Source organism: Canis lupus, chromosome 19 (genome assembly GCF_003254725.2).
Source record: "Canis lupus dingo isolate Sandy chromosome 19, ASM325472v2, whole genome shotgun sequence".
Lineage (NCBI taxonomy): Eukaryota > Metazoa > Chordata > Mammalia > Carnivora > Canidae > Canis > Canis lupus.
In genome coordinates, this window is record NC_064261.1 from 36,546,824 (window position 1) to 36,569,763 (window position 22,940).

At 43.5% G+C, this 22,940-nt stretch overlaps 1 protein-coding gene across 10 annotated transcripts in view; it reads right to left on the bottom strand.

Moving 5' to 3' along the window:
• NCKAP5 (NCK associated protein 5) overlaps positions 1–22,940 on the bottom strand; it is a 960,379-nt gene that overhangs the window by 41,635 nt on the left and 895,804 nt on the right. For 7 of the 10 annotated variants that reach the window (XM_049097384.1, XM_049097386.1, XM_049097387.1 and 4 more), the window contains 2 exons: positions 15,892–16,206; positions 12,986–13,116 (listed from right to left, as the gene is read on the bottom strand). In XM_049097384.1, the coding sequence (XP_048953341.1) occupies positions 12,986–13,116; positions 15,892–16,206 (446 nt within the window). Of the gene's footprint in view, positions 1–10,009; positions 10,143–12,985; positions 13,117–15,891; positions 16,207–22,940 lie in introns of all 10 variants that reach the window. The other 3 variants (XM_049097388.1, XM_025430096.3, XM_049097390.1) reach the window with 1 other exon arrangement.

Sequence of the window (22,940 nt, forward strand, 5' to 3'; positions counted from 1 at the left end):
CACTGGGAAGGGTAGGAGGGTGGGATCAAAAGATACCTAGCTCAACAGAGTCTGAAAGAGGGAAGGGAGATGCTTGCTCCGGATCAGTAAGTAAGTTATGGTTCAAGAAGACACCTGCTTGCTTTGAGTATCTGGGTCTTTTCACACCTCTCAAAGATTTCATGGGCACGTGGTACAGTGAATGATGTCAGCACAACATTGGGCCTTCCCTAAACATACTGATCCTATAGATTTTCCTTCTATTAAATCCGAAGCTCTAGAAGGTACCTGATTATTTTTGGGAGAAGGAACATCCTAGGATGAAAAGGGTCAAAATGACAGGATAGCACAGGATGGGCCAAACAAATCAAGATAAAGGAAAGATTTTTTTTAAAAAAGTGACAAGGACAGGGGCAGCCCGGGTGGCTTAGTGGTTTAGCACAACCTTCGGCCCAGGGTGTGATCCTGGAGACCCGGGATCGAGTCCCACGTCGGGCTCCCTGCATGGAGCCTGCTTCTCCCTCTGCCTGTGTCTCTGCCTCTCTCTCTCTCTCTTATGAGAAAATAAAATCTAAAGAAAGGAAAAAAATAAAAAAAAAAGTGACAAGGACAAGAGTGGAAGAAAATAGTCTTTAAGATGCTTTTGGGAGCTCATAAATAGGGAAGCTGGAAGCCAACCACCAGACTTCTCTGCCTGCACAAAACGGAGAGCAAGCTTGGCCAATACTAGGGAAAGGATGCTGTCTCCTTTTCTAATTAAATTCCTTAAAGAGTGGGCTGATTTATTCATTTATAATAAAATTCCTGGTCTAATTAAAAATGGGACTTTCTCCCACCTGATCTAGCCTCACCATATTTCTGAGTCCCATGTAATTGAATCTGAAAACAATGATGCTGAGTGATAGCTTGGGATATTGCTACTTATTGTGGAAATAAATAATAAGGAAGGAGAATGCTGCTTGGCTTGTTTCAGGGAAGTTTAAATCACCTCTTTTTCACTTCGACTGAATTTTAACAACAGATAAAGATAATATGATATTTCCCTTAATGAAACTGTATAATGTTGGCTAATTTATGAGAGAGGTTTACCTTTCTGAGGCTTTAGCTTCCCATTATTTTGGCCTGAGGTTTGCAAGGTTTCTGATATCCTCAACCTTACATTCCAGGAATTGCTCTTTCTTTCAACCCATTTAACATAATATTGCTCCTATTTATTTTGCACTCTGTAGACAGCTTGTGATATCTAATGTCACATCTGAACTACTCTGGGAGAGACAGGCAAGGTAGCATCATGTGGCATGTGGAACCAAGGCTCAGAAAGGTCAGCACTATTCATCCAAGATCACAATGTCTATTTGCAGAGCCTGACCTAGAACCCGGGTGTCCTGACTCCTGATTGTGGGCATGTCCAATACTGCCAGCCAAACGACCATAGCTTTTGGTTTCTAGGTTCCAAGAGGTCCATAGAGCAGCCAGTTGTGTGATTCACTACATGACGGTTGACATTTTTTTCTTGGCAAAACTCCTGGTTGCTGTTTAGGGAGGAACTCTGTTTGTTTTTGTTTTTCCTGAGCTCGTCTGCTTCGTTGTACAATACGTATATGTTTCAAGGTTTTTGGCTGGTTGAGGAGGGGCAGTTGGGATGGGAGAATCTGAGAAATGATTCCTTTCTTTATCCTTGAAGTTTGAGAACAGAGCACTCTAAATAATTAAAATATATCCATTTCCTTTCCCTCCTACTTCAAAGGTTTGCACACTGCATTCTTGTTTTGCGCACTATAATAATTACTTCTAGAAGGAGCTACTTCTGAACACTAAGACCCTTCTTTTTCTTTCTTACCCCTTTTATTCAACAGGGCTTCTTCTATTGACCCCAGCATTTTTAATCTGGAGATTTATGTTAATCTTCTGAGTCTTAACCATTCAGAGGGAAGAGTTCTGGCAAAAGGCCCTTTCCAAATGTCACTATGCACTTTTTAGCCAAAAAAGAAACTCTAAGGTCCCCAAGGAAACCCAGACACCTGTTGACTATGTTTTTTCTTTATTTTTCATCTAATTGCAATTTACCTAATTCACTAGCACAGTGTGAGGATTAACTGTCCTCCGGTTACTTTCAAGTCTGTAAAGGATTTCCGCCTCCTCAGGGCACATGTTCTCTAAGAGAGACAGAAATGAAATACTAATAAGAGATTTAATGTGTAGCAGCCTCAAATAATCTGTGCTCTGTGTTACCATTTTCGGCAGTCGGTGTCTCCCTAACACGCTCTGACAAAGGCGCTGGGAACAGGATCAACAGCCAAATGTGAAAGTCCCAGACGGAAGCATGAACTTCCTTTTCAAAGCCCCTTGGAGGAAGGGCATCTTAACCACCCAATTAGGTGCTGGGCCGGGCCTGGGGTTCCTGCTGGGCAGGCAGGGGGATTTGGCAGCTGTCATATCTTGGCACAAATATTTGACAGCTTGTCCCTCTCAATGAACATTTCTGATGCCTAAAGAGTAATCTTCTCTTGGCTTCTCAGTATTGTTGACATTTTGTGCGGGATAATGCTTTGTTTTGGGGGGCTGCCCTGTGCACCACGGGCTCCACATCCCATATAAGAGACCACCCACCTCTGAGTATGAAAACTCCAAATGTCTCCAGAGATTGCCAAATGTCTCCTGGGTTCACAACCATCCTGTTTGAGAGCCGGTGGCCCACATAATCCTGTGTGAACACTCAAGGTATTATTTGGATTATGGGCAACCTCTATGAAAAAGTCATCCTTAGACACACTCATGGGGCTGTCTCAGAGGACTAGCAAGCAGTCCTCCCTTCTCCCCACCTGCATGAGGCTGAGAGGGCACACAGTTTCCCAAATGACACGTCCTCCAATTCACTGCTTAAATATTTAGTTTTGGATCCTTTGCCCAGCTTTCTTTCTTTGCCCAGGCAGCCAAAGATGGCTAATTTGCACAGCATTAGGTATTATTTGCTCCCCCTGCATATGCCATGACAACCAGGGATTTGTTTTTTACTTTGAAATCCTACTTTGCAGGCTCGGGTTTAAATGTTTCAGGCTACCCCAAATTCAAACTTGAGAGGGTAGCGCTGGGGGTGCCATGGTAATGATGGGGGGAGAATGTCCATCAAAGAGTGACAAACTCTGGGGGGCATCTCTTCCTTCCAAAATGTCTCATTAGGGTCCCAGACTTCGCCTCCCTCCCCTCTATATCCCGCAGTCCAATTTAATTGAGCGACGGCCTCGCCACGGCACAGTGCTCTTTCGACAGGAGGGTAAACTCATTCTGTCCATCATGACATTTGCTTTCTTAAGGGCCTCACAATATGCAGCTTAAATAATTAAATGCAGGTCACATCGCAGCCTCCCTTTTCAAGCCTGTCTGAAGACACGGTGGGTTTTTTCTCTGATGCTTACCTTATGACCACGTGTCTTTCAGAAGCCAGTGGGCTTTTTGTTTGTTTTGTTTTATTATTGTGCATGACACTTCTCCCCACGGAAACCCCCAAATCTCAGCATAGTGCAAATCCTATCCGAATAGCTTAAAGGGCTGTGGGTTTTCTCATGGTGGACAAAGGGGGACAGAGAGAAACTTGAGACCCTGGTTACCATGAAGGGTCTCCGCAGCCTGCTTGTCATGGTCAGTACTTTTCATTTGTCACCCGAGACAGTTTATTGCTTGGAGATGAATCCCCTGTGTTTTATTGCCTATGTCCATTTACCTTGAGTTGGGATGAGCTTGTCAAAAATAAAGCAAATCTTTAAAATGACCTAATAAGAGTGAAGTTTCAGGAAGGACCAAGGATAACTCTTACCTGGAGTGTCCATTTTAAACAGTAGATTTCTCTGGGGGAACTTGGGAGTGATTATAATGAGTCTGGATTTCGTTTAACCTAATGCTGATTTTGCACATTACAGAGATTTGTCATCTTTAAGTCATATGCCAGATGAATGCTTTAAAATAGATGCAACTTTGTGTGAATTTTCTATAAAATAGCAAAATCTGATTGCTCTATTAATAGCCAAAGTCCTTGGCCTTGGGAAGGCCGGGTGGCAGTGTTTTTAAAATTCATCATCTCTGCATAATTAGTTGTGAATCTCTAAATATTCAAGCTGAGGAATTAACCAGGAGCTAGAGCTGTTACCCTTCAGGGTCCCTTTTAATATTGTTCCACAGTCATCATTTCCTTGTGTTTTTCTAATTACTGCAAAACCAATTGTTTTTAACTCAATGGCCCTCGCTCTTTGTAATTTGTTGAATGTAATCACCTTCAAAGGAAGAAAATGTACTTCTGGTTCAGGAAATTGGGGCTTGATTAGGTGAGCATTACCAGGTGGTTGTGGGACCCTGGTTCTGAAACTATAATTATTTGACCCAATCATTACATTTTGAGGGTATGGGGCTCAAGGAAGGAGGGGGTGCTCTTGAAAGTGAGCTCCAAAGTGTGATCTAGAGACCCCAGTGGGCTTTACTTTGGAGGAAGAGAAGATTTAGGAAAACTAAAAAGAAGTATAAATTCTGCTTCCTTCCTCTGTGAAGCCCACAGTATGGCCTTGGGCAATAGAACACAACTGTGTAGGGTACCTGATTATCTCCTCGCTCAGATGGAGCCTCCAGTGTAGGTCTGATTGGAAGCACCCAGGTAGCAGGACTATGTCTCTAACCTGGCCTCAACCCCTGGTGTCCAATGCTGGTGTGGACACTGAGCAAGTGCTGAATAAAGCAAAATGAACTAGTTTAAGGTCAATTCTCTTCTTTGCTTTCATTCTTTGGCCAATCTCACTTATCTCCTAACCAGTTCAACTTGGAAATTTTCAAAGAAATATGGCAAGAACAAAGGTTCTTAATCTTCATTTTTCTCTTTCAGATCTCAAGGGTATGATGTATTTTCATCAATGAGAATGACTCCCTGTGATGGTAATTCCTCAACTGGGGCAGATTATGAAAATTAGGCCAGGGTACATGGAGCCATCGAAAAAAACCCACAAAAACAAAAGATTCTTATGTGCCTCCACAGCACCCATGAAGAAACATCACTGAAGGGTAAACTTAAAGTCTACATCCTTGAGAAAAATGGGAAAATGGATTCATTGCTTTCTCTAGCACAGCCCTCAGCAGTAGGTGGCCACTCTGGGTCTTTCTTCTTCTGGACAAGGAAAGGTCCAAACATTCCAGCCTCTTTCCTGCAGGCAGGGGTTTGGAGAAGTCATGAACAAGGGATAGAGGTGGAAGGGGAAGGGGAGAGAGAGCAGGCCAGGGACACAATATTTGTTATGCTCAGCTTGGCAAATCAGAGTGGGCAGTTCTGTGGATCCAAAGCCACAAAATTGCTTCTGAAACCTCACCCACTGGGCCACCTACCCAGCTCCTAAATCCTGCTCCTGCCACTCTGTGCTAACAACCTAGACTTTTCAAACATATTTCAAAGTTAGGCTAAAGAAACTAATCTTGAAAGAAAAGACATGTATTTACTTGAGTGTTTTATGAGCCTGTAGGCAGGGTTTTGGATAGCAGGTTTTTTTTTGGCCATATTCAGTGTGATTCAAAGAAGCAAGTGGGCAGGAGGAACCAGGGAATGTGTCATAGGAGACTGTTTGAAAGGAAGCCCCCCCACCCCCCACCCAGGCATGCTGTGATTAGCAGGGCAAGTGGCTAATGACTGAGCAGTGGCCTGGGGGAGGGGGTTGTGTGGAGGGCACAGGGTGAGAGGCAAAGGCTCCTGACTGTGCATTTCCTACAAGCCAGGAGAAACAGATTGCCACTGTCAAGTGCCCTTCTCTACCTGCAGGAAATTTCAAGGACCCAGGAAGAGAGGGTGTGTTGAGAAAGAACAACTATCTTGGAGAACATCCAATAAGGCTTCCAGGTCTGCCAGCAATTCCATTCTGCAGGTTGGGGACCTCTATTATAAAATCATGTTCCCTAAAGAAGCAAGGAGGGTGGGGTCACTTTCACAGGTGCAGGTGATGAAAGCCAGGCCGAATGGTGACTGGCAGGGAAGAAAATCTCAGCCACACACACACACAGGACATGTACTCCTTTTCATCTTTTTCTCTGAATCATTTCTATTTCTTTTCAGATCAATTTTACCAGCATTTCAAAAGTTAATGCTGCTGAGTCCACCCTACCTGCCCCTTCCTAGGGTTTGTTGGAAGCCAGCATGCGCCCACAGCCACGCCAGCTGTCTGCACACCTTCTTTCTTCCTGGCAGCACTGTCATCAGCCGCCGGCTCGGTCAGGATGTGCAGATGACTGAGCTCTGGCAACAAGTTCACTATTAAAAGCAGAGGGCAGGTGCCTGGCTAGAGAAAAAGCAGCTTCTGCTGGCAGTGCTGCTTCCAGAGTCACTCTATCTAGCCCTCAGCCTCTTATCCAAAGAAGCACCCTTCGCTCAGAAGCTATGGCAATAGAATGCAAGGAGCCTCTTCTCTCACACAGGGATTAGGTCTGGTTAGAGGGAACAGGATGGACACAGTGAGTATACTGAGAGAAGAGCTCAGGCTGAGACCCACTTCCGTTTGCAAAAAGAAAAGTTAAAGGAGTAGGTTCACTGTTCACCAGGATCCCTCGCCAGCCCCTAATGTTTATTCCTGATTGCTTTGCACAACACAGTTAAACAAAGCAATGTTAAAATGTGAAGCCTAAAGTACGTTCTTTCATGCTCCCACTTGTTCATTGGCAGAGTTTGGCTTGTTTCCTTTTCCAAGGTGTTTTCAAACTGCCTCTGGATGATCCCTCCTCCCCTCTCCCATTGCCTACCCTCTACCCACCCCTGGAAACCCACTGCCAGAGGGAGAGACTGGACCACTGAATATGAAGACAGTATCCTTCTTTTTATTAACAAGCCACATATGGAATCATGGAACTCCCCCTCCATTCCTGGCTTCTTTCTCCACCTGTCTCTCCTCCTCCCGTCCTGCTTGCTCCTGCTCCGTCCTTTGCTGGCTCTTTCTTTTCTCCCTGACCCCTTGGGAGGATGGAGTCCTCTCTCTATCAATACTCCCTCCCCTCCTGACCTCACGTGGACCCTCTACGTGCTGACACTCAAATTTACATCTCCAGACGTCCACAGCCCACTGCCTACTCAGTTCCTCCACCGGCTCCACGGGCAGCTCACACTGAGCATGTCCGAGATGCCCCACCCCCCCAGCTCCAACCTCAGCCTTCTCCATTTCAGTCAGCAGAATGCTGTCCCTTCTGGGACCTGAACCTTGGAGCTACCCTAGACTCTAGTTCCCTTACCCTCACCCTCTAATCTATCAGTCAATTGTGCTGTCTTTTTACTTAGAACAAGGGGTGGTGGAAAGGGAGGTGGGCAGGGGGTGGGGGTGACTGGGTGATGGGCACTGAGGGGGGCACTTGATGGGATGAGCACTGGGTGTTATGCTATATGTTGGCAAATTGAACTCCAATAAAAAAAAAAAAAAAGATCTGGAATCCGACCATTCTTACTCCCTGTGTTATATATGCCACATGCAGCTATGGATATTTAAATGGATGGGATCCCTGGGTGGCGCAGTGGTTTAGCACCTGCCTTTGGCCCAGGGCGCGATCCTGGAGACCCGGGATCGAATCCCACATTGGGCTCCCTGCATGGAGCCTGCTTCTCCCTCTGCCTGTGTCTCTGCCTCTCTCTCTCTCTCTCTGTGACTATCATAAATAAATAAATAAATAAATAAATAAATAAATAAATAAATAAATTAAAAAAAATAAATGGAACTTAGTTAAGATAAAAAAAAATAATAATCAAATAGAGGAAAAAAGGGAATAGACCAAGTGAGAACTCTTAAGAAAACAGTAATGAAAATTAAATTTAAAAGTTTTGTTCCAGGCAGCCCTGGTGGTGTAGTGGTTTAGCGCCACCTGCAGCCCGGGGTGTGATCCTGGGGACCCGGGATCGAGTCCCGCGTCAGGCTTCCTGCATGGAGCCTGCTTCTCCCTCTGCCTGTGTCTCTGCTTCTCTCTCTCTCTCTGAATAAATAAATAAATTTTAAAAATCTTAGAAAAAATAAAAGAAAAAAAATAAAAGTTTTGTTCCTTGCTGGTACTGGCGACATTTGAAGTGCTTATGGGCCACATGTGGCTAGTGGCTCTGGTACCGGACAGCGCAGATACAAAGCATTTCCTTCCCTGCAGAGAGCGTTACTGGCCTGTGCTGCTCACTCCTTTCCCCAAGACCACCCTGTTTCAGCCACTAACATCTCTTGCCCGGGTGACTGCAATAGCCTCTGGGCTGATCTTGCTCCTATGGTCTTCAAGACACGATAGCCAGAGAGATCCTTTGGGAACATCTTAGGTTATGCCTCTTCTCTGCTCAAAGTCATCCAAAGACTCCCATGCATGTCTATCAGAGGAGGAGCAAAGTCCGCGGAATGGCGAGCGAGCCCTTATGAGCTCTAGCTCCTTTTACTTGTCTGGCCTCATTTGCCCGCCCCCTTCCAAACTGCTCTGGCCACAACCACACTGGCCTCCTGCTGCTCCCGCCTCCAGGCTTCTGCACTGTCTCTTCCCTCTGCTGAGCATGCCCTTCCCCCCTTTCCCCCCAGATATCCTCCTGGTTGACTCCCTCTCTTCTTTCCAATCTCAAACACTACCTTCTCAGGCTTGTTTAGACCGCTTTTTAAAATGTTAACCACCCCCCCACACCCGCAGTCCTGGCCTCCTGTACCCTACCTGCTTCACCTTGTCTTTTCCACAGCACTCATCTCTTTCAACAAATGATAGACATTTACTAGTTAATCATAGCTGTTGTTTTCTCTCCAGCAGGGAATTTTGTCTAGTTACTCACTGCTGGAAAGCTGGGCCAGAGGGGGCTCTCAATAAATATGTGTTCAATAAATAAATGGGGTTTTAGAGCTGGAAGGAGCCCTGGAAATCATTCTTGGGTGGAGCAGCTGAAGGTCAATAAGGTGAAATTAGTTGCTGTGGACCCACACTAAGTTCAAGGGAAGAGGTGGACAAGGAGCTAGCTTGGTCTTAGGCGTCTTTTTAGGGCAGTCCCGTGATGATCACCTCCCCTTCTCCTTTCTTTGCCACAACCAGAAAGGTGCTGACAAACCACAGAGAGCCAAAGGGAACAACCACCTAACTACGGTGCCAGTGGTGTTTGTCACTTTCTTCTTGGTAAGCCAATGTATGATTTCACCGTGGGTCCTGCTTCTCTGATGACTTGTAGGAAGCAGGCAACAAGGTGGAAGCTCAGGCTATTCTCACCCCCATATGTCACAGTGCTAAGACTCTTGGAAAACTGGAAACACACAAGGTTGCTAGGTTTTCCCTAAAGCAATATATCAGTCTTGTTTTTAAAAAAGAAAGCCATGTTTTTATCATGTAATTGCTAAATTAGTATTTGAAAAAAAAGTCAATTTGTATGAAGAAATTGATTCTCCATTGCATCACTGAAATATGCCTGACAATCCAGAGTAGATTAGAAGGAAAGTAGACCCCAGGTCCCACTTTGTATTAAGGGTTCATCTTTCCTCCTATCGCTGGAAGGAAATGCTGTCTGAATACACATATTTTAAATGCCTCGAGATGATGGTCTTTCTACTGCCAATTCTGATTCAAAAAGAAAATACAGTGAGTTTGGACTTCATAAACGACCTGTTCATAACGGCCTGGCTCACAGGTGCGGAGCTACACAGCACGATATTAGCAAAAAGCCTGGAAGACTCCATCCATGGCTCACTGGACAATTTAACTTGCCAGAGGATGTAATTAAGAACAAAGTTATCTTTCTAGTCATTCCTTCATTACCGAGATAACTCAATTGGAGGCTTTTCGGGAGATGCCAGATTTGGAAATAAAATCCTCACAGACTGCACTGAAATGTCATGAAGATTATACCAGAAAACAAATTGATGTGCATAGACAATCTTCTGTACATACCAGAAAATTAGATCTCAGGAGAGATGTGGGGCTAAGATGTGAAGTCGAGGGTGGGGGTGGAGGCAGAGTACAGTGAAAGGCAAAATCAGCGGCTTCCCGGAGAGAGGGGAGCCCCAGATGTCCAGGTTCTCCCGTAAGTTACCTTGGGTGGCGCTCTTCATTGCTTTCACTAACTTGCCCCTTCCAGCTCCAAAACCATTATTTCCATAGTCCAGGTCACTGTCACTATCACTGCCACCACTGGCAGAGTACGCACACATTCTGGGAACCTTGTCCTAAATGAGCAATACGAGACTGTTAAGATTATTCATGCAAGTCAAAATGGGGCGGAACAACCCATGAGGAGGGGACGTGGGTTCACAGTTGGCTGTCATTCCACGCACAGAACTCCCTTCTGCTGTCCCCCCCACCCCCACCACCACCAAGAGCAACTCTGCTTCCCTGTCGATCTGTCTCAGGCGGAGCTGGCGCGGTCTACTCAATTACTGGAGCTGTAGAAACAGGGCTGTGATGATGAAGCCATTGACCACTCTGCCATTGTCCCAGGCACAGGGAAGTCCTCACAGTTACCCGCTCTGCATTTTGCACACTTCTTTATGGGGTCTTCTTTTTCTCAATTGCCTATTATGAGCTGCTGTTCCAAGCCTAATGGCTTATTTGTTTAACTGATCTCATCATTGGCTTTCAAGTATCAGAGGGTACGGAAAAAAATCAACCTTGAGAACAGAAGAATAAATGCTTGCCTAATGTATAATTTTCTTCTATCCCTGGAAAGTACGGGAGCCTTTAGGAAAGTATGCAGTTTCTAACCCTGTATGATCCTTGAATCGACTGAGAGTTCATAGGGGGAGGGACTCAGTCTTCCCTCTTGCTCACAGGCACACCCAGGCTGACCCTCGAGGTGTCACTGATGTGGTGAAAAGGCCCTGTCAAGAATTGCTGAGGTGGTTGATGCTGTATAAATAGTTTCCCCTTTGTGCACAGAATCAGAATACTAGATGTAGGACTGCAATTCTGTGTATAGAATTATAAAAGAATGTCCTTTTCGTTTGCAGGCTGCCCTGTTAGAGCCTACTATTCCCCACCCATCCCGGACAGTTCAGGTACAGATGTATAGGGGATGGGTCTCTAAAGTTTGTTTGGGAGGGTGTCATTCAGTTGGAAATGATAAAAACAGATTTTAGGGTGTAAAGTTCTTCACCTGGAGTCATAAGTTCAAGCAACTACTCATTCCTTTATTTCTTTATTCATTGACTCATTCATTCACTCGTTCAACAAATGCTTGTTGAGCACCTATTCTGTGCTAAGAGGAGTGCTAGGCTTTGAGGGTACAGAGTTCGGTATGAGGGGTACTGGTAGTCCAGCAAGGATGGTGTCCATGACGATGACTAGTCTCCTGTCTGTGGTGCTAGAGGAGCCCCATGTCTAGAGTTCCAGCAGGGTCCTGTAACACTTTCTGGGGTAGGATGAGATGAATTTTTTCATCACTCTGTTCAACAAACACTAATGGAACCAGGCACGGTTCTAGCACTGGGTGCTAGAAATACAAGCTAACTCTTTCTTCCAGCTTTCCCTCCCTGGCAGTCAGCAAAGCAGGGTTCTAAGTTCTGAGCCACAGTGGTGACTCTCAAATCAGAGCAAGCTTTCCAGTGGGCAGAGCTGGGGCAGGATGATGAGTGAGAGAACCCTGGAGAGGGCCCTGTGTTGCTGGTGTATGTTGGGTGAAGAGTGTCCTGCCATCATATGTAGGGGGGCAGCTCTCACCTGGCCAGCATCAGTTGTTGTTGTTATTATTTTTACTTTCTTGGATTTGCCTGAACCCCTTTGCCACTGTCACCACCTTTTGTTTTTGAAAGATTTCCTCCTCCCACTCTGGGTGTCTTTAGGGTTTCTCAACTTTCCAGTTCCCAAAGCAAGCACAGAGTCCTTGGAACAGTGCTTCTCAAAGAATTTTCCGTGGCCCAACAGCATAGCATCACCTGGGAATTCATCAGAAATGTTTGGACCTCAGTACCAAATCAGACAGGGTGCAGGTGGGTGTGTAGCCCTCTGAGTGGTTCTGATGCCCACTCAAGTTTGGGAACTACTGCTTTGGAGGAGTCTTAACATTTTTATGTTTACACTGAGGCATGATAGAGTACACTGGTTTACTCTTTTGCCTCTTAGGCTCCTGCCTTATAGAGGCTGCCATTCTGAGTGTCAGACATGGAATTCAGAGGGCTGAGTTCTAGTCCCGACTCCTGAGTATGAACCCTGAATATGGTCCAGCATCTCTCTAGAGTTGTGTTCTCTACTGTAAATTGAGGCTGTGGGCTCAGAGAATCTCATTCCCTACTAATCCATGACCCCATTCTGAGGTGGTAAAGGCTAAAAGAAGGTTTGGCCCCACTGGTTGTGGGGAACCCCAGATGTGCGCTAATCCAGGTATTTTCTCATCACAGCTGGTAGAAACTCTAGTACAAAGAGCAATGGGGACAGTTGAACATGGCTCAGGTAACTTGCTGGAAGAGGTAAATAGGAGGAAACACAGGAGGGCATACTAACTAGATAGACCCCGAGGGATGATAGAAATGTCCCTGAGCCATGAGCAACTTCTTGGGTCCAATAACATGTCAGGAGGCCTATGTGTGCCATCTCAGGGTGGATGAAGATCTCACAGCAAAAACAGTAGGGGCTGAAGTGACGCAGGTCTCATTGACACCAGCAAGTCATTTGACTACTCGGGGGTATAATTATACCTTCTGTACCTGCCTTGGAGGTAAGGCAAAGGTTAAAGGAAGAATAAGATAATGGAAAAGTATCACTAAATCATTCTCAATGTACTCTTATGGCTTGGGAAAGTGAGTGCCAGCTCTGTAACATCTAATCTGGGAGACCATCCATGCCTCAAAAATCTAGGTGCAAGTCTCGGAGACATTTCAATTCCTCCCAAAAACCCAGGGCGTTACTTAATTGTGCAGGAAAAAGGGTGAGCCTTGGGCCTTAGTTTTTATTCACTGAGCCAACGACAAATTTGATGCAAAAATTGGATCTGTTGTAAAAGTGTTTAAGGAAGTCATTTTTCACCATCAGGAGCAGCAGGTGGAGGGTACCCTCCTCCTGTTAGCCTCCCCCTTACCTGGGTCTCAGCCGTGGGGTCTTCACTGCCCCACTCTGGAAGCTGCTCACTTGTGATTGTGTTTTCGGCATATTCAAATGACGAGCAGGTCTGAGGCTCTGCTTCATTCTGCTTTTGGGAATTGATTTTTCCTAAATGAGAAAATGTACATGAAATCACAATCTGCTTTCTTCAACCCTTTACAAGTTAAGGGAGGGAAGTGGAGAGACATTCAGAAATAATAAAAAAGATCCAAACACAGTTAAAGCTGGATTTCCCAACATCCTGTCCCCTGCAAGTCTGTGCCACCCAAAACATCTGCATTGCACTGCTATGACTATCTCTAGAAGGTGTCCATCTCGGAGAGCTGAAGGCAAACTTTTCCACAAAATATTGACAAACTTTTCATGTTAGGAAGGGGTTAATGAGCAAATCCTTTGGGAAACACTGATTACTCCTCAAATAGTGTTAATCATCAGACAACAAACAGGTTTCCTTTTGGGAGCACTTCTCAGAGCCTTCATTGTGCTATTGAAAATTGTCATAACGTCCAAAGAAAGGGTTTGATTTAGAGCCCTAAATAATATGCCCTATTCTGAAGACAGTACTGTAACTTCAGAGAGAAAAGTCTTTTCCAGAACTTTTTTTTCAGGGTTCATATTTAGAGTATAAGTATATTATGAGAATGTCAGGTTGTCTGATTTCAAAGGCAGACCTTTGTCCCACGCTTCTTTTGAACTTGTGGTATTAAAGTAAAAAAATCTTAAAAAAAAAAAAAAAAAAAAAAAGGAAGAAGAAGAAAAAGCCCTTCCCAAACATATTTGGGCAGGGAACCCTTATTTTCCTAGAATACTCATTAAGGTCATTCCCAATGCACTCAGAATGTATTTTCGACAACTGCGCTCTTAAAGATTTTGCAGGGCAGTACTCCCAAGCTTTTATGTGTATATGCATCAGTTGAGCTTTTGTTAAATTGCAGCGTCTGAATCAGGAGGTCTAGACTGTGGGTCTGAGATTCTGCATTTCCGGAAAGCTCCCGGGCGATCTTGATGATACTAGCCCATGGATCACACTTTGAGAAGCAAGGGTGTAATTAGCAGGGAATGATTAAAGTTCCCCCATTATCCTTAATAGTAGATTAACCTGCAGAGTGAATTCCTTCCTCATGCCAGAAAGGAGAATCGCTGTTATTACCCTCCATCCTCAGTGATTACCAACAGGACATGCTGTGAGAGCCTCTCAATAGCATTTTGCTTGTGAGCAGAAGCAAAGTCACTATATTTTTATCAGCACTGTGAGACTTGTCCAGTTACGTTTTTTTTTTTTTTTTGATTATGGGAATAAGTGAAAAACCAATGGAAATACATGCATTAAATAGGAAGTGACTCCTCTTAAGTGGGAATGACCTCACTTTCCTTTTGCTCCAGCTTGTCCTCCCATTCCCTGATTTTTCAAGTGAGTCACTGATGGCCACAGAGAAAAGAGCAGCCTTGGAAAGGCAGCCCTGCCTCAGGACCACAGTGACGTTATCATTTGGTAGACAGGAAGCTGCAGGGTGGGTGACACAAAAATACCTTGTGATTCTGTTGACCTCATTCTCTACCATATACTACTTTCTTACAACTCTTCATGACAATTTAATTAAGACACAAACCTCCAAAAACCAACGCAGTGAATATTAGCAGCATGATCAGAACAATCTCCTTCCAATCCCCTTCTTATGAAGCAATTCAAGGCTTGTGGTTTCTATTCAATTTGTTATAATGACAGTGTTTAATCATGAAGTCTACACGGCAGCCCGTCGCTGAATTGAGGTCACACATGTGACTATTCAAGCATGGAGCACATAATCTATAACTAAGATTTCGCCCCTGAATCTCTGGAGGCTGTCATTAATTAACAATGCATTTATTTAAAAAATAATATGCATTACAGCCTTTTAAAATGTAGCCTTGGCTTGGAATGAGCAGAAGTTTGTGATGAAACATTCATGGCAGTTTGCATTGTTGTATGAAGAACTCAGCTGTGGGAATAGCTCAATCACATATATTCAAAGATATTTAATTAAAAGTCTTCTTTTCTAATTTCTCAAAAGCCGATCATATAATTTCTACTTGTGGCTCCTTTCTAAGTCATGAAATTATAAAAGAAAGTCTTTAGAGTTCTTGTTCATATGCTTATGCATGTCGTTAGTGCAACATAAGCCACGCAAGTTAAAAATTATTTAGTGTCATCTCACACTGCAATAAATATTTTAAATCTTGAAGGAACAATGAAAAAACTTTGACCTTTAGCCTGGTCCTATCTTTAATCATGGAAGCTTGTTTCAATTACTGTGGCGAAGGGTGGTGCATCTCACTGAGGAGGCTCATTCCACTCTATTGCAGTTAATGCACAATCCACTGCTGATATATCAAACTAAGTTTTTTATAGTTCAACATATAAATATATTTGAGCAGGATAGGAATATGTCAGAAGACATACATTTCTGGTTAGAGGGCAAACAACATTTCAGCTAAATTTATGTCTCAGGCCTAAACTGGTCTATATTCAGAGTTAGGCTTTAAAAAGATAAAATCCTATGTGTGTGTTGTGTGGCTTTTTTCTTTATCAATTTTTTTTTTTTTACTTTTTTTTTTTCTTTATCAATTTATATGTCCATGTACCTGTGCTTACGTGCTTGTTTCTTTTATGCATGTGTTTACCCCCTATCGTGATATTAAGAATAGATGATGTTTAGTATTTGTCTTTTTACTTTTGTTTGAGGACATATAGGGATTTTCATGTATCCACATTCCCATTGGGTGGAGGTCACTGACTGGACCTCCTGGTGGAAACCTTTTCTGCTGCCTGTTTTCCATTTTTGTCAGAAAGTGCATTGTTTTGGTGTGGAAACAGTCTAATTTGGAAGGTCACAGGTGTTTTACCTGAGGAGGCTGGTTTGGGGAGCCGACTTTCCAGAGGCCGCATCCCCCTGGCGGTCATGATGGGGTCAGATGTGGAATGAACAATGGTGTTATCTGCAGAGGCGTGGCTGTCTGCAGAGGAAGGTACTTCTCGTTCAAGGGTCTGAGCCCTGATGGAAGAAGCTGCACAAAGTGCTGGCTGGAGAGACAGGATGGGCTCTGTGTCCTCTGGGGAGTCTGGGTGGCAGATGTATCGCCCTGTGGAGCGATTTCCCGAGTCTGGGAGTGGGAAGGTTCCAATCCCACTGTCCAGTGTCCTCATCAGGCAGTTGGATTCTAGAGAGAATAACAAAGTGAGGATTAGACAGGGTTCACATAAAAGGATAAAAGGATCATGAGCATTTTTATCCAATCTGGAGGAAGGGGGTATCTAGAAGGAAGAAATACTATTAATGGGATAGTACATTTCCAGTGAGTGGCACCAAAGAGACATTTAATTGAACACGGAAATATCCCCTTCACATAATATGAGGTAAGACAGCTAGCCATTACTAGCATTAAGAGTCACATGTACATATATTCTGGATGGTTCTCTAGAACTGTCAAACAAAAAGAACAGCCGTTAGAGACCAAAAGTTATTTTTAGTCACCTTTATTTTGATTGGGAATCATATGACTTCAACCAATTAGGTGAAATTTATTAACCGAAATATGATGAGTAATGAGCACACATAACACTCTGAAGTGATGTCCTAACAAAGGTAATTGTGCATCTCTTACATGAATTATTAACCACTTGACAGTTAACTAAGTCTCTGGCCTCTCAATTTAACTGTGAAGGCAAGTAATTCATATGCTATAAGGGTCATCCCAAAAGATACCTTACCCATGGTATTATCACTTTATCATGTGGGCTTCATTTGACCCAACTGCCATTTAAAGTCAATTAATTGAGAGCCACCATCTGTCTTTCACTCTCACTTCATGCAGTGACACAACCCATTAATACTTGTTGGATTTCTTGTCACTCTCAGAGATCTCACTATTCCCTAAAACAAATTGAGTTGATTTCACCACACATGTGTAATATATTCTGCTGTGTCTCATCTTTAAAAAATTTTGTGGGCAGCCCCGGTGGCTCAGTGGTTTAGCGCCGCCTTCAGCCCAGGGCCTGATCCTGGAGATTCAGGATCAAGTCCCGCGTCGGGCTCCCTGCATGGAGCCTGCTTCTCCCTCTGCCTGTGTCTCTGCTGCTCTCTCTCCCTCTCTCTCTCTCTCTCTGTGTCTCTCATTAATAAATAAATAAAATCTTTTTTTTTAAAAGAAATTTTGTGTACAAAAATACAGTATCTGAAAAAATTATTGCTGTAATGGTAGTATGGTTTATTCAAGCCAATGAGACAACTTCCAAGATCTGCTTATCACTCCAAAAGCTTCCTGTTTATAGGATAGTCTTAGAAGAAAACATCCTTAGTAAAGTTTGTGTCAGCCGCTTGTAGTTCTAACATGCAGCAAAACTTAGTACCGTGTCAGGCATGGTGGTGAATATAACAGAATATGACATAATCTTCGTATCTCAAGGCTCAACAGCTAACATTTCAGTAGTGTTTTATGGAACAATGGCTTATAAAGTGCAAACTGCCAATAACTATTGTGTGACCTCTGACACAGGATTCTTAACCTCTGGAGCTCTCAGGTTCCTTATGGGATTGCTGTGAGGATAAAAATGTTTGCCATCCAATCTCTAGAATTTAGAACAATATCAAGCATTCGGTGGGAGATAGCTGAAAGTTAAATAACAAATAGTGACATATGCAAAATGTTCAGCCTATTTATCAGATTTTAGAGATACTTGGCAGGCGGATAGTTTATCCATAAGTGCCTCTCTTACACAATCTCATTTGATGCTGAGCAATTTATGTCAGAATTCCTGAAACTCTCCCTTCCCTATTCTCTTCCTCAAAAGCTCTGTGCCACCAATGAGTAGTAGAATTCTGGGAATTTCTTAACAGTAAGGTTAAAACAAAGGTGTAGGGCTATGGACAGTCTTTGCTCTTATAGATTTGGTGCTGGTTTTGGAAGTACTAGGAGACAGAGTCCTTATCGAAAAAGAAGCTTCTGTTTTCAACGGGATATTTAGTGGGAAGATGCAGATACCCTCTACATTTAGCAGCCATGAGATCCTAGAAAGTGGTCAGGAACTGCCTGGGCCCTGATTCATATAGCTATGGCCTGGGGTGGGGCTTTTCTTTTTCAGGATTACAAGGGCTAAATTTTAGCCCCATTCATTTCAAGGTCTCCACCTGGCCAGCTTTACTCTCAACCAGCTTCAAAGATTGTTCATTACCTTCTCCATTCATCTTCTTCTCAATTAAGGGGACCTGATTATTTACAGAGGGGCCTTTTTGAGAAATGAGCAGCTGTTTGCATGGGGAGGCATTGCCAGAAGAGTTTAAAAAGAAAGACCCCCGGCATTGGCATTCAGATTTCAAGGTCTTTTCTTCATTTTAGCCAAGAAATACAAAACCCCTCAGAGTTAGCATGTCCACATGTTGTACTAAGGAGCAATTCTAAGAGTCGAAATTATTTCAGTCTCACACAGGAACAAATGGATCTTCATCAGAACTGACCCAGTGTTTGGGAGCAGGAAGCAGACTCATTGGCTTTAACAGCTGAGGTGTGTTAGTCCTCACAGGCCCCAGGCTCCCTCCTGTGATTATTTCCTCCCAGCACCTGCAGGATTGCTTAGCCCTGAACTAAAGAGTGCTCAGCAGGATGAAACATGGGGAGTTCTTTTCCTTTTGTGCACTTGAACCATCAAGTTTGGCTGATCATTGTAGCCACTTAGTACTTCACTTCTTTCTTTGCCTCCTGTCTTCAGCTTCTCAATCTTATAAGGTTAGGAACTATCATCACCATCTACAAATGAGGAATCCTAGTTCAAAAGGGTTAAGTAACTCACCCAAGGCCATGAGCTATAAAGAGCTTGGATTTGAATCCAGTCAAGTATAACTACAAAGACCATGCTTTTAGCCATCAAGCTATCCTCATCCTTCCCAAAGTACAGACAAATCCGGAAGCAGAGTCTACTCAGTTACTAGCCATTGAGGCAGCCTTGTGAACAGAAAGCTCCCAGAATGCCTCCCCGCCTCCCCACCCCTGCTCCTAGGTAAAGGCATTCAGCTTGTCCCCTGGAATTGAAGCAGGTACCTGAATTCTAGCTGGCTCTCTTGCTCCCCATCCTGAGGTCTGAGTCTACCTTGATGTTTCCTGTATCTAATGGTTGTTGCCCGCACTCAGGATGCCCGCACATCCCGATCTGCATGGGTTCTGAGGACCATGACTGCACAGTAACTCTTCCCCTCTGCCTTCTTCAATTGCATCCATAGACTTTCAGGCCCAGGTTTTTAAGGCATTAATTTCAATTCTCTGGATTAGGTGATAGGCATTGTCTCCAAGGGCAGTTTTCTGGCTTTGTCTGAGAACTCTCTCCCCTCCAAGTATTTGATGGCTCAGAGAGCATTGAATCCAGTCCTCTCAAATGGAGACTCAAAAAGCAAAATGAGATCCTTGACTGCCATTACCGTGATTTTTCTAGGGAAAGCTCCAGCCGCCAAGGCCTGTGTGCTGGCCTGGACTATAACAGAAGGCTGGAAATAGGGCGAGGAGAGGTCATAGGAAAACTGGTGAAGACAGGCTAAGTATGGTACCCTTCTGAAAATACCAACATTTTCTGGTTTCTGTCCCCTTAAATGATTTTCCTTTCCCTTCTTTGCTTTTATAATATTGTCATACCAGAATCTAAAGAGGACTTTTGGTATTCCTGAGTTCTCAGATTCTCTGAGAACTGTGTGCTCTGACACTAAACTCATAAACCACCTGCTATTAAAGCCATTTTTTATTTCTAAAAATTACAGATGCCAAATGTAGTGAATTTGAAGAACTCATTTGTAAGTACCTATGAAATGAGGTGTAGACAGTCAGGGACTCAGGCACCATATGCCAAGTTTCACCCTCAAGCAAATTTCTCCAGAATGCATAAACCTTTGGAAATGGAGTTTATATTGAAAATGCTGACACCTTCTTTATGCAGTTTCTTTAAGGTTCTGTAAGTTTCTCACAGTTCATAAAAATACTGTAACCTGAGAAAGTGTTAGATATTGTACTTCTGAAGCCAGCTTTTTTTTTTTTTTTCTCAGAGAATTAGAAGAACTCACAAAGTAATTAAATGGCTGTGATAGGAACAAAGTTCAAAGTGGCAAGCTGACCTTGCATCTCGAATGAGTTGACAGTCTTGATCTCGACAAGTATAAGTTCACATTTGTGGCTGTGAGAACAGCTGCCAACAGGGCCTTGCTAATGAGTTCAAGGATTGGGTCTCCGGTGACCAGCAGGTTTCATTCTTCCAAGGTTACCAATCGTGCCTCTGACCCTGGTCAGCCCTTCCACCTACTTCTCATTGTCCCATTTGCCTACTCTCTCTCTCTTTCACTCTCTCAAGGTTAAGTTCTCTTGCTTATTGGCACCAACAAGCCCCAGGAGTTTCATGGGATGACTCACAGTGGTGCTTCCCAGTCCTTTTAATGTCATAGCACACATAGAAAATATGAAGCTCTCTGAGGAAAACCCTGGCTACTTGAGAGCTGAGGGTTCAACATCTCAGCACTCCTGGGATCCATTCAGGGCATCAGCAGCAGACTGGGAGGGAATCTCTTATGTACAGGTTGGACTCAGATTCTTTTACTCACACCTCAAATGCATCACCTTGTGGATCTCCGGCAGGCAAGGGGATGGATACATTTTTGGTCTCTTAGCAGCTGATACACACATTTCTAGGCCCTTCTTTCTTGGGGAAAAAGTGCAGAGTGCTTAGATTAGGAGTATTTTCTGGCATTGAAGCTTCAGTAACTTCAGAGGGAAGTTACTGTGCCTAAGAGGGAGACAAACATTCCAGGAGTGGGTGAGCAGCCAAAAAGGGTGAGGTTCTGCATGAGATGATGGCAGAAAAGAAGTTCTGCAGAAACATTTCCACTGGGGATTTGTCAACTCAAGGTGCATGATATAAAAATCCCCACTCAGTGCACCAAGAAGCTTTAGCACTTATGCTCCTGGTACCTGGGGTCTCGGTAGGTGGTTTTTCAGTTTCCTCATCTGAAAATTAGGTCATACAGCCTTCATGATGGGGGCGCTTTTAGGCCTAGAAACACAGATAGCATCTAATAAGTATAGCATGATGTCTGGAATAGGTACACAGTTATCATTCAGAAACTAGCACAGTTCTCTAAACAAGTGTTAGTAGGCTGTAAGCATTCTGAGGCCAGACTGGATTTTATTTATGTCCATGGTATTCTCATGTAAGTCCATTCCTGATTCTATATTGTCCTTTTTCAAGAATATGGCGATTATATGCTGATAGAGCTGATACCAATTGCAGGCTTATCAAGTATCTGATATATTTTCTATCACCAGGTTCAGCACAGGGCCTGACACACAGTCAGTTCTCACTGAGTGTAATGAAAAGAGCAGGTGGAGAAAAAACATCTCTAATCTTTAGAAAATGCTTCTTGAAATTAAATTGAATACGAAGCTTTCTTTTTGAAACCCCAATGTGCTGCCTTTTGTTCTGACTCTAGCAACCAAAGAAAAGAGCTGTCTTCCTTCTTCTCTAGGGCCATTTTTCACATACAGTCAGACTTCATTAATTCAGATAGCCAGAGGAATAAGATCATTCAGAATTATTGAATATTTTAAAGACCAATTTCTTAATACTTCCAAGCCCTTAGAGTAAGGGTCTATGACCAAGATGAAGGACAGCTACTAGAATGGTGTTTTGGTGTCTTTCTCAGTCTCCCACCCCCTCCCTCCAAAGCATCACTGGCCAGATATTCTCAGGTTTAGAAGAAGCCAGAGTGGCACCATTGCTTGGCCCTCATCCTCAGGGATTCTGGATGCCACACTGAGTGTTGGCATCCTCACTTAACACTGGTGTCCACTGTAGCATAAGAACTAAGCTAGGACAGAGTCAAGTTCCTGGGGATCATTTGTTGTGAGTAGATGAGATTATTCAGTAACGTCTTACATGGATTTATGCAAAACAGTGAGTTTCTTTCTTTTAAAACAATTTGTTCCCTCAAGTGGATTATTCCAAACTTGTTTTATATTATTTCTTTACACAGTACTGTTTATCTTTAAAAATAGCTGCAAAGGGAAAAGTATATTTCCAGCATTGTGTCAGCTGATACAAACTTCCCAGTTGGTGGAATCTGACTGAGGAATGATCTTGAGTGTTTGGAAAATGCCACTAAATCCCGCCCCCCACCAGCCTTCTCTTCTACAGATTAAAGCGTCTCAAACTTTTTCTCACAGATCCTATCGCACAAATCCGTGATCGCCTGAATTTGTAAACCCAAACTCCTGGTAGTAGTAATGTATTTGTCCAAAGAGATCATTGGATAGGATAGGTTTGAGGAAATCTGACTTGAGTTCTAAGTTACCCTGAATATTCAGAAGAAGGAAGTGAAGAGAGAATAGTAGACATCGGAGCTGGAAAGACAAGGTTTGAAGACCCATGTGGCTACCTGCTAGCTATATGACAACAGGGTTTGAAAACTATTCAGAGTGTGTACAATGACAGCTCATTTGTAATAAGCCTGGCACAAAGTTTCTGACAATGCAGGGGCTTAATATGTTGCCACAAGTGGTTGATAGGGAAAGGTAGGGGCCCCTACCATACACTGTCATGGAACTCAAAGTAAACCAAACTTCCACCTGCATGGTTAGTATTCTATGGCAGCACCTGGTCTATTTTCCTAAACAACTACCATGTGGTGATTTCCTAAGCAATCACCTTTTGGTAACCATTTCTTTGGGCTGATTGTAATCATCAATGAGCACAGTGAGTACAGGGCAAAGTACTTGGAATTGGTGGCAAGCTGCCTCGTGCATAGAAAAGTTGGAGTCCATTCTCTCAAGAAATCCATTTTGGAGTTGGCACTGTGTAAAGCTTTTTAAAAAGCCTAAATGAATGATATTTACCTATGTTCCCTTGCTCGCAGACTTATTACATTCTT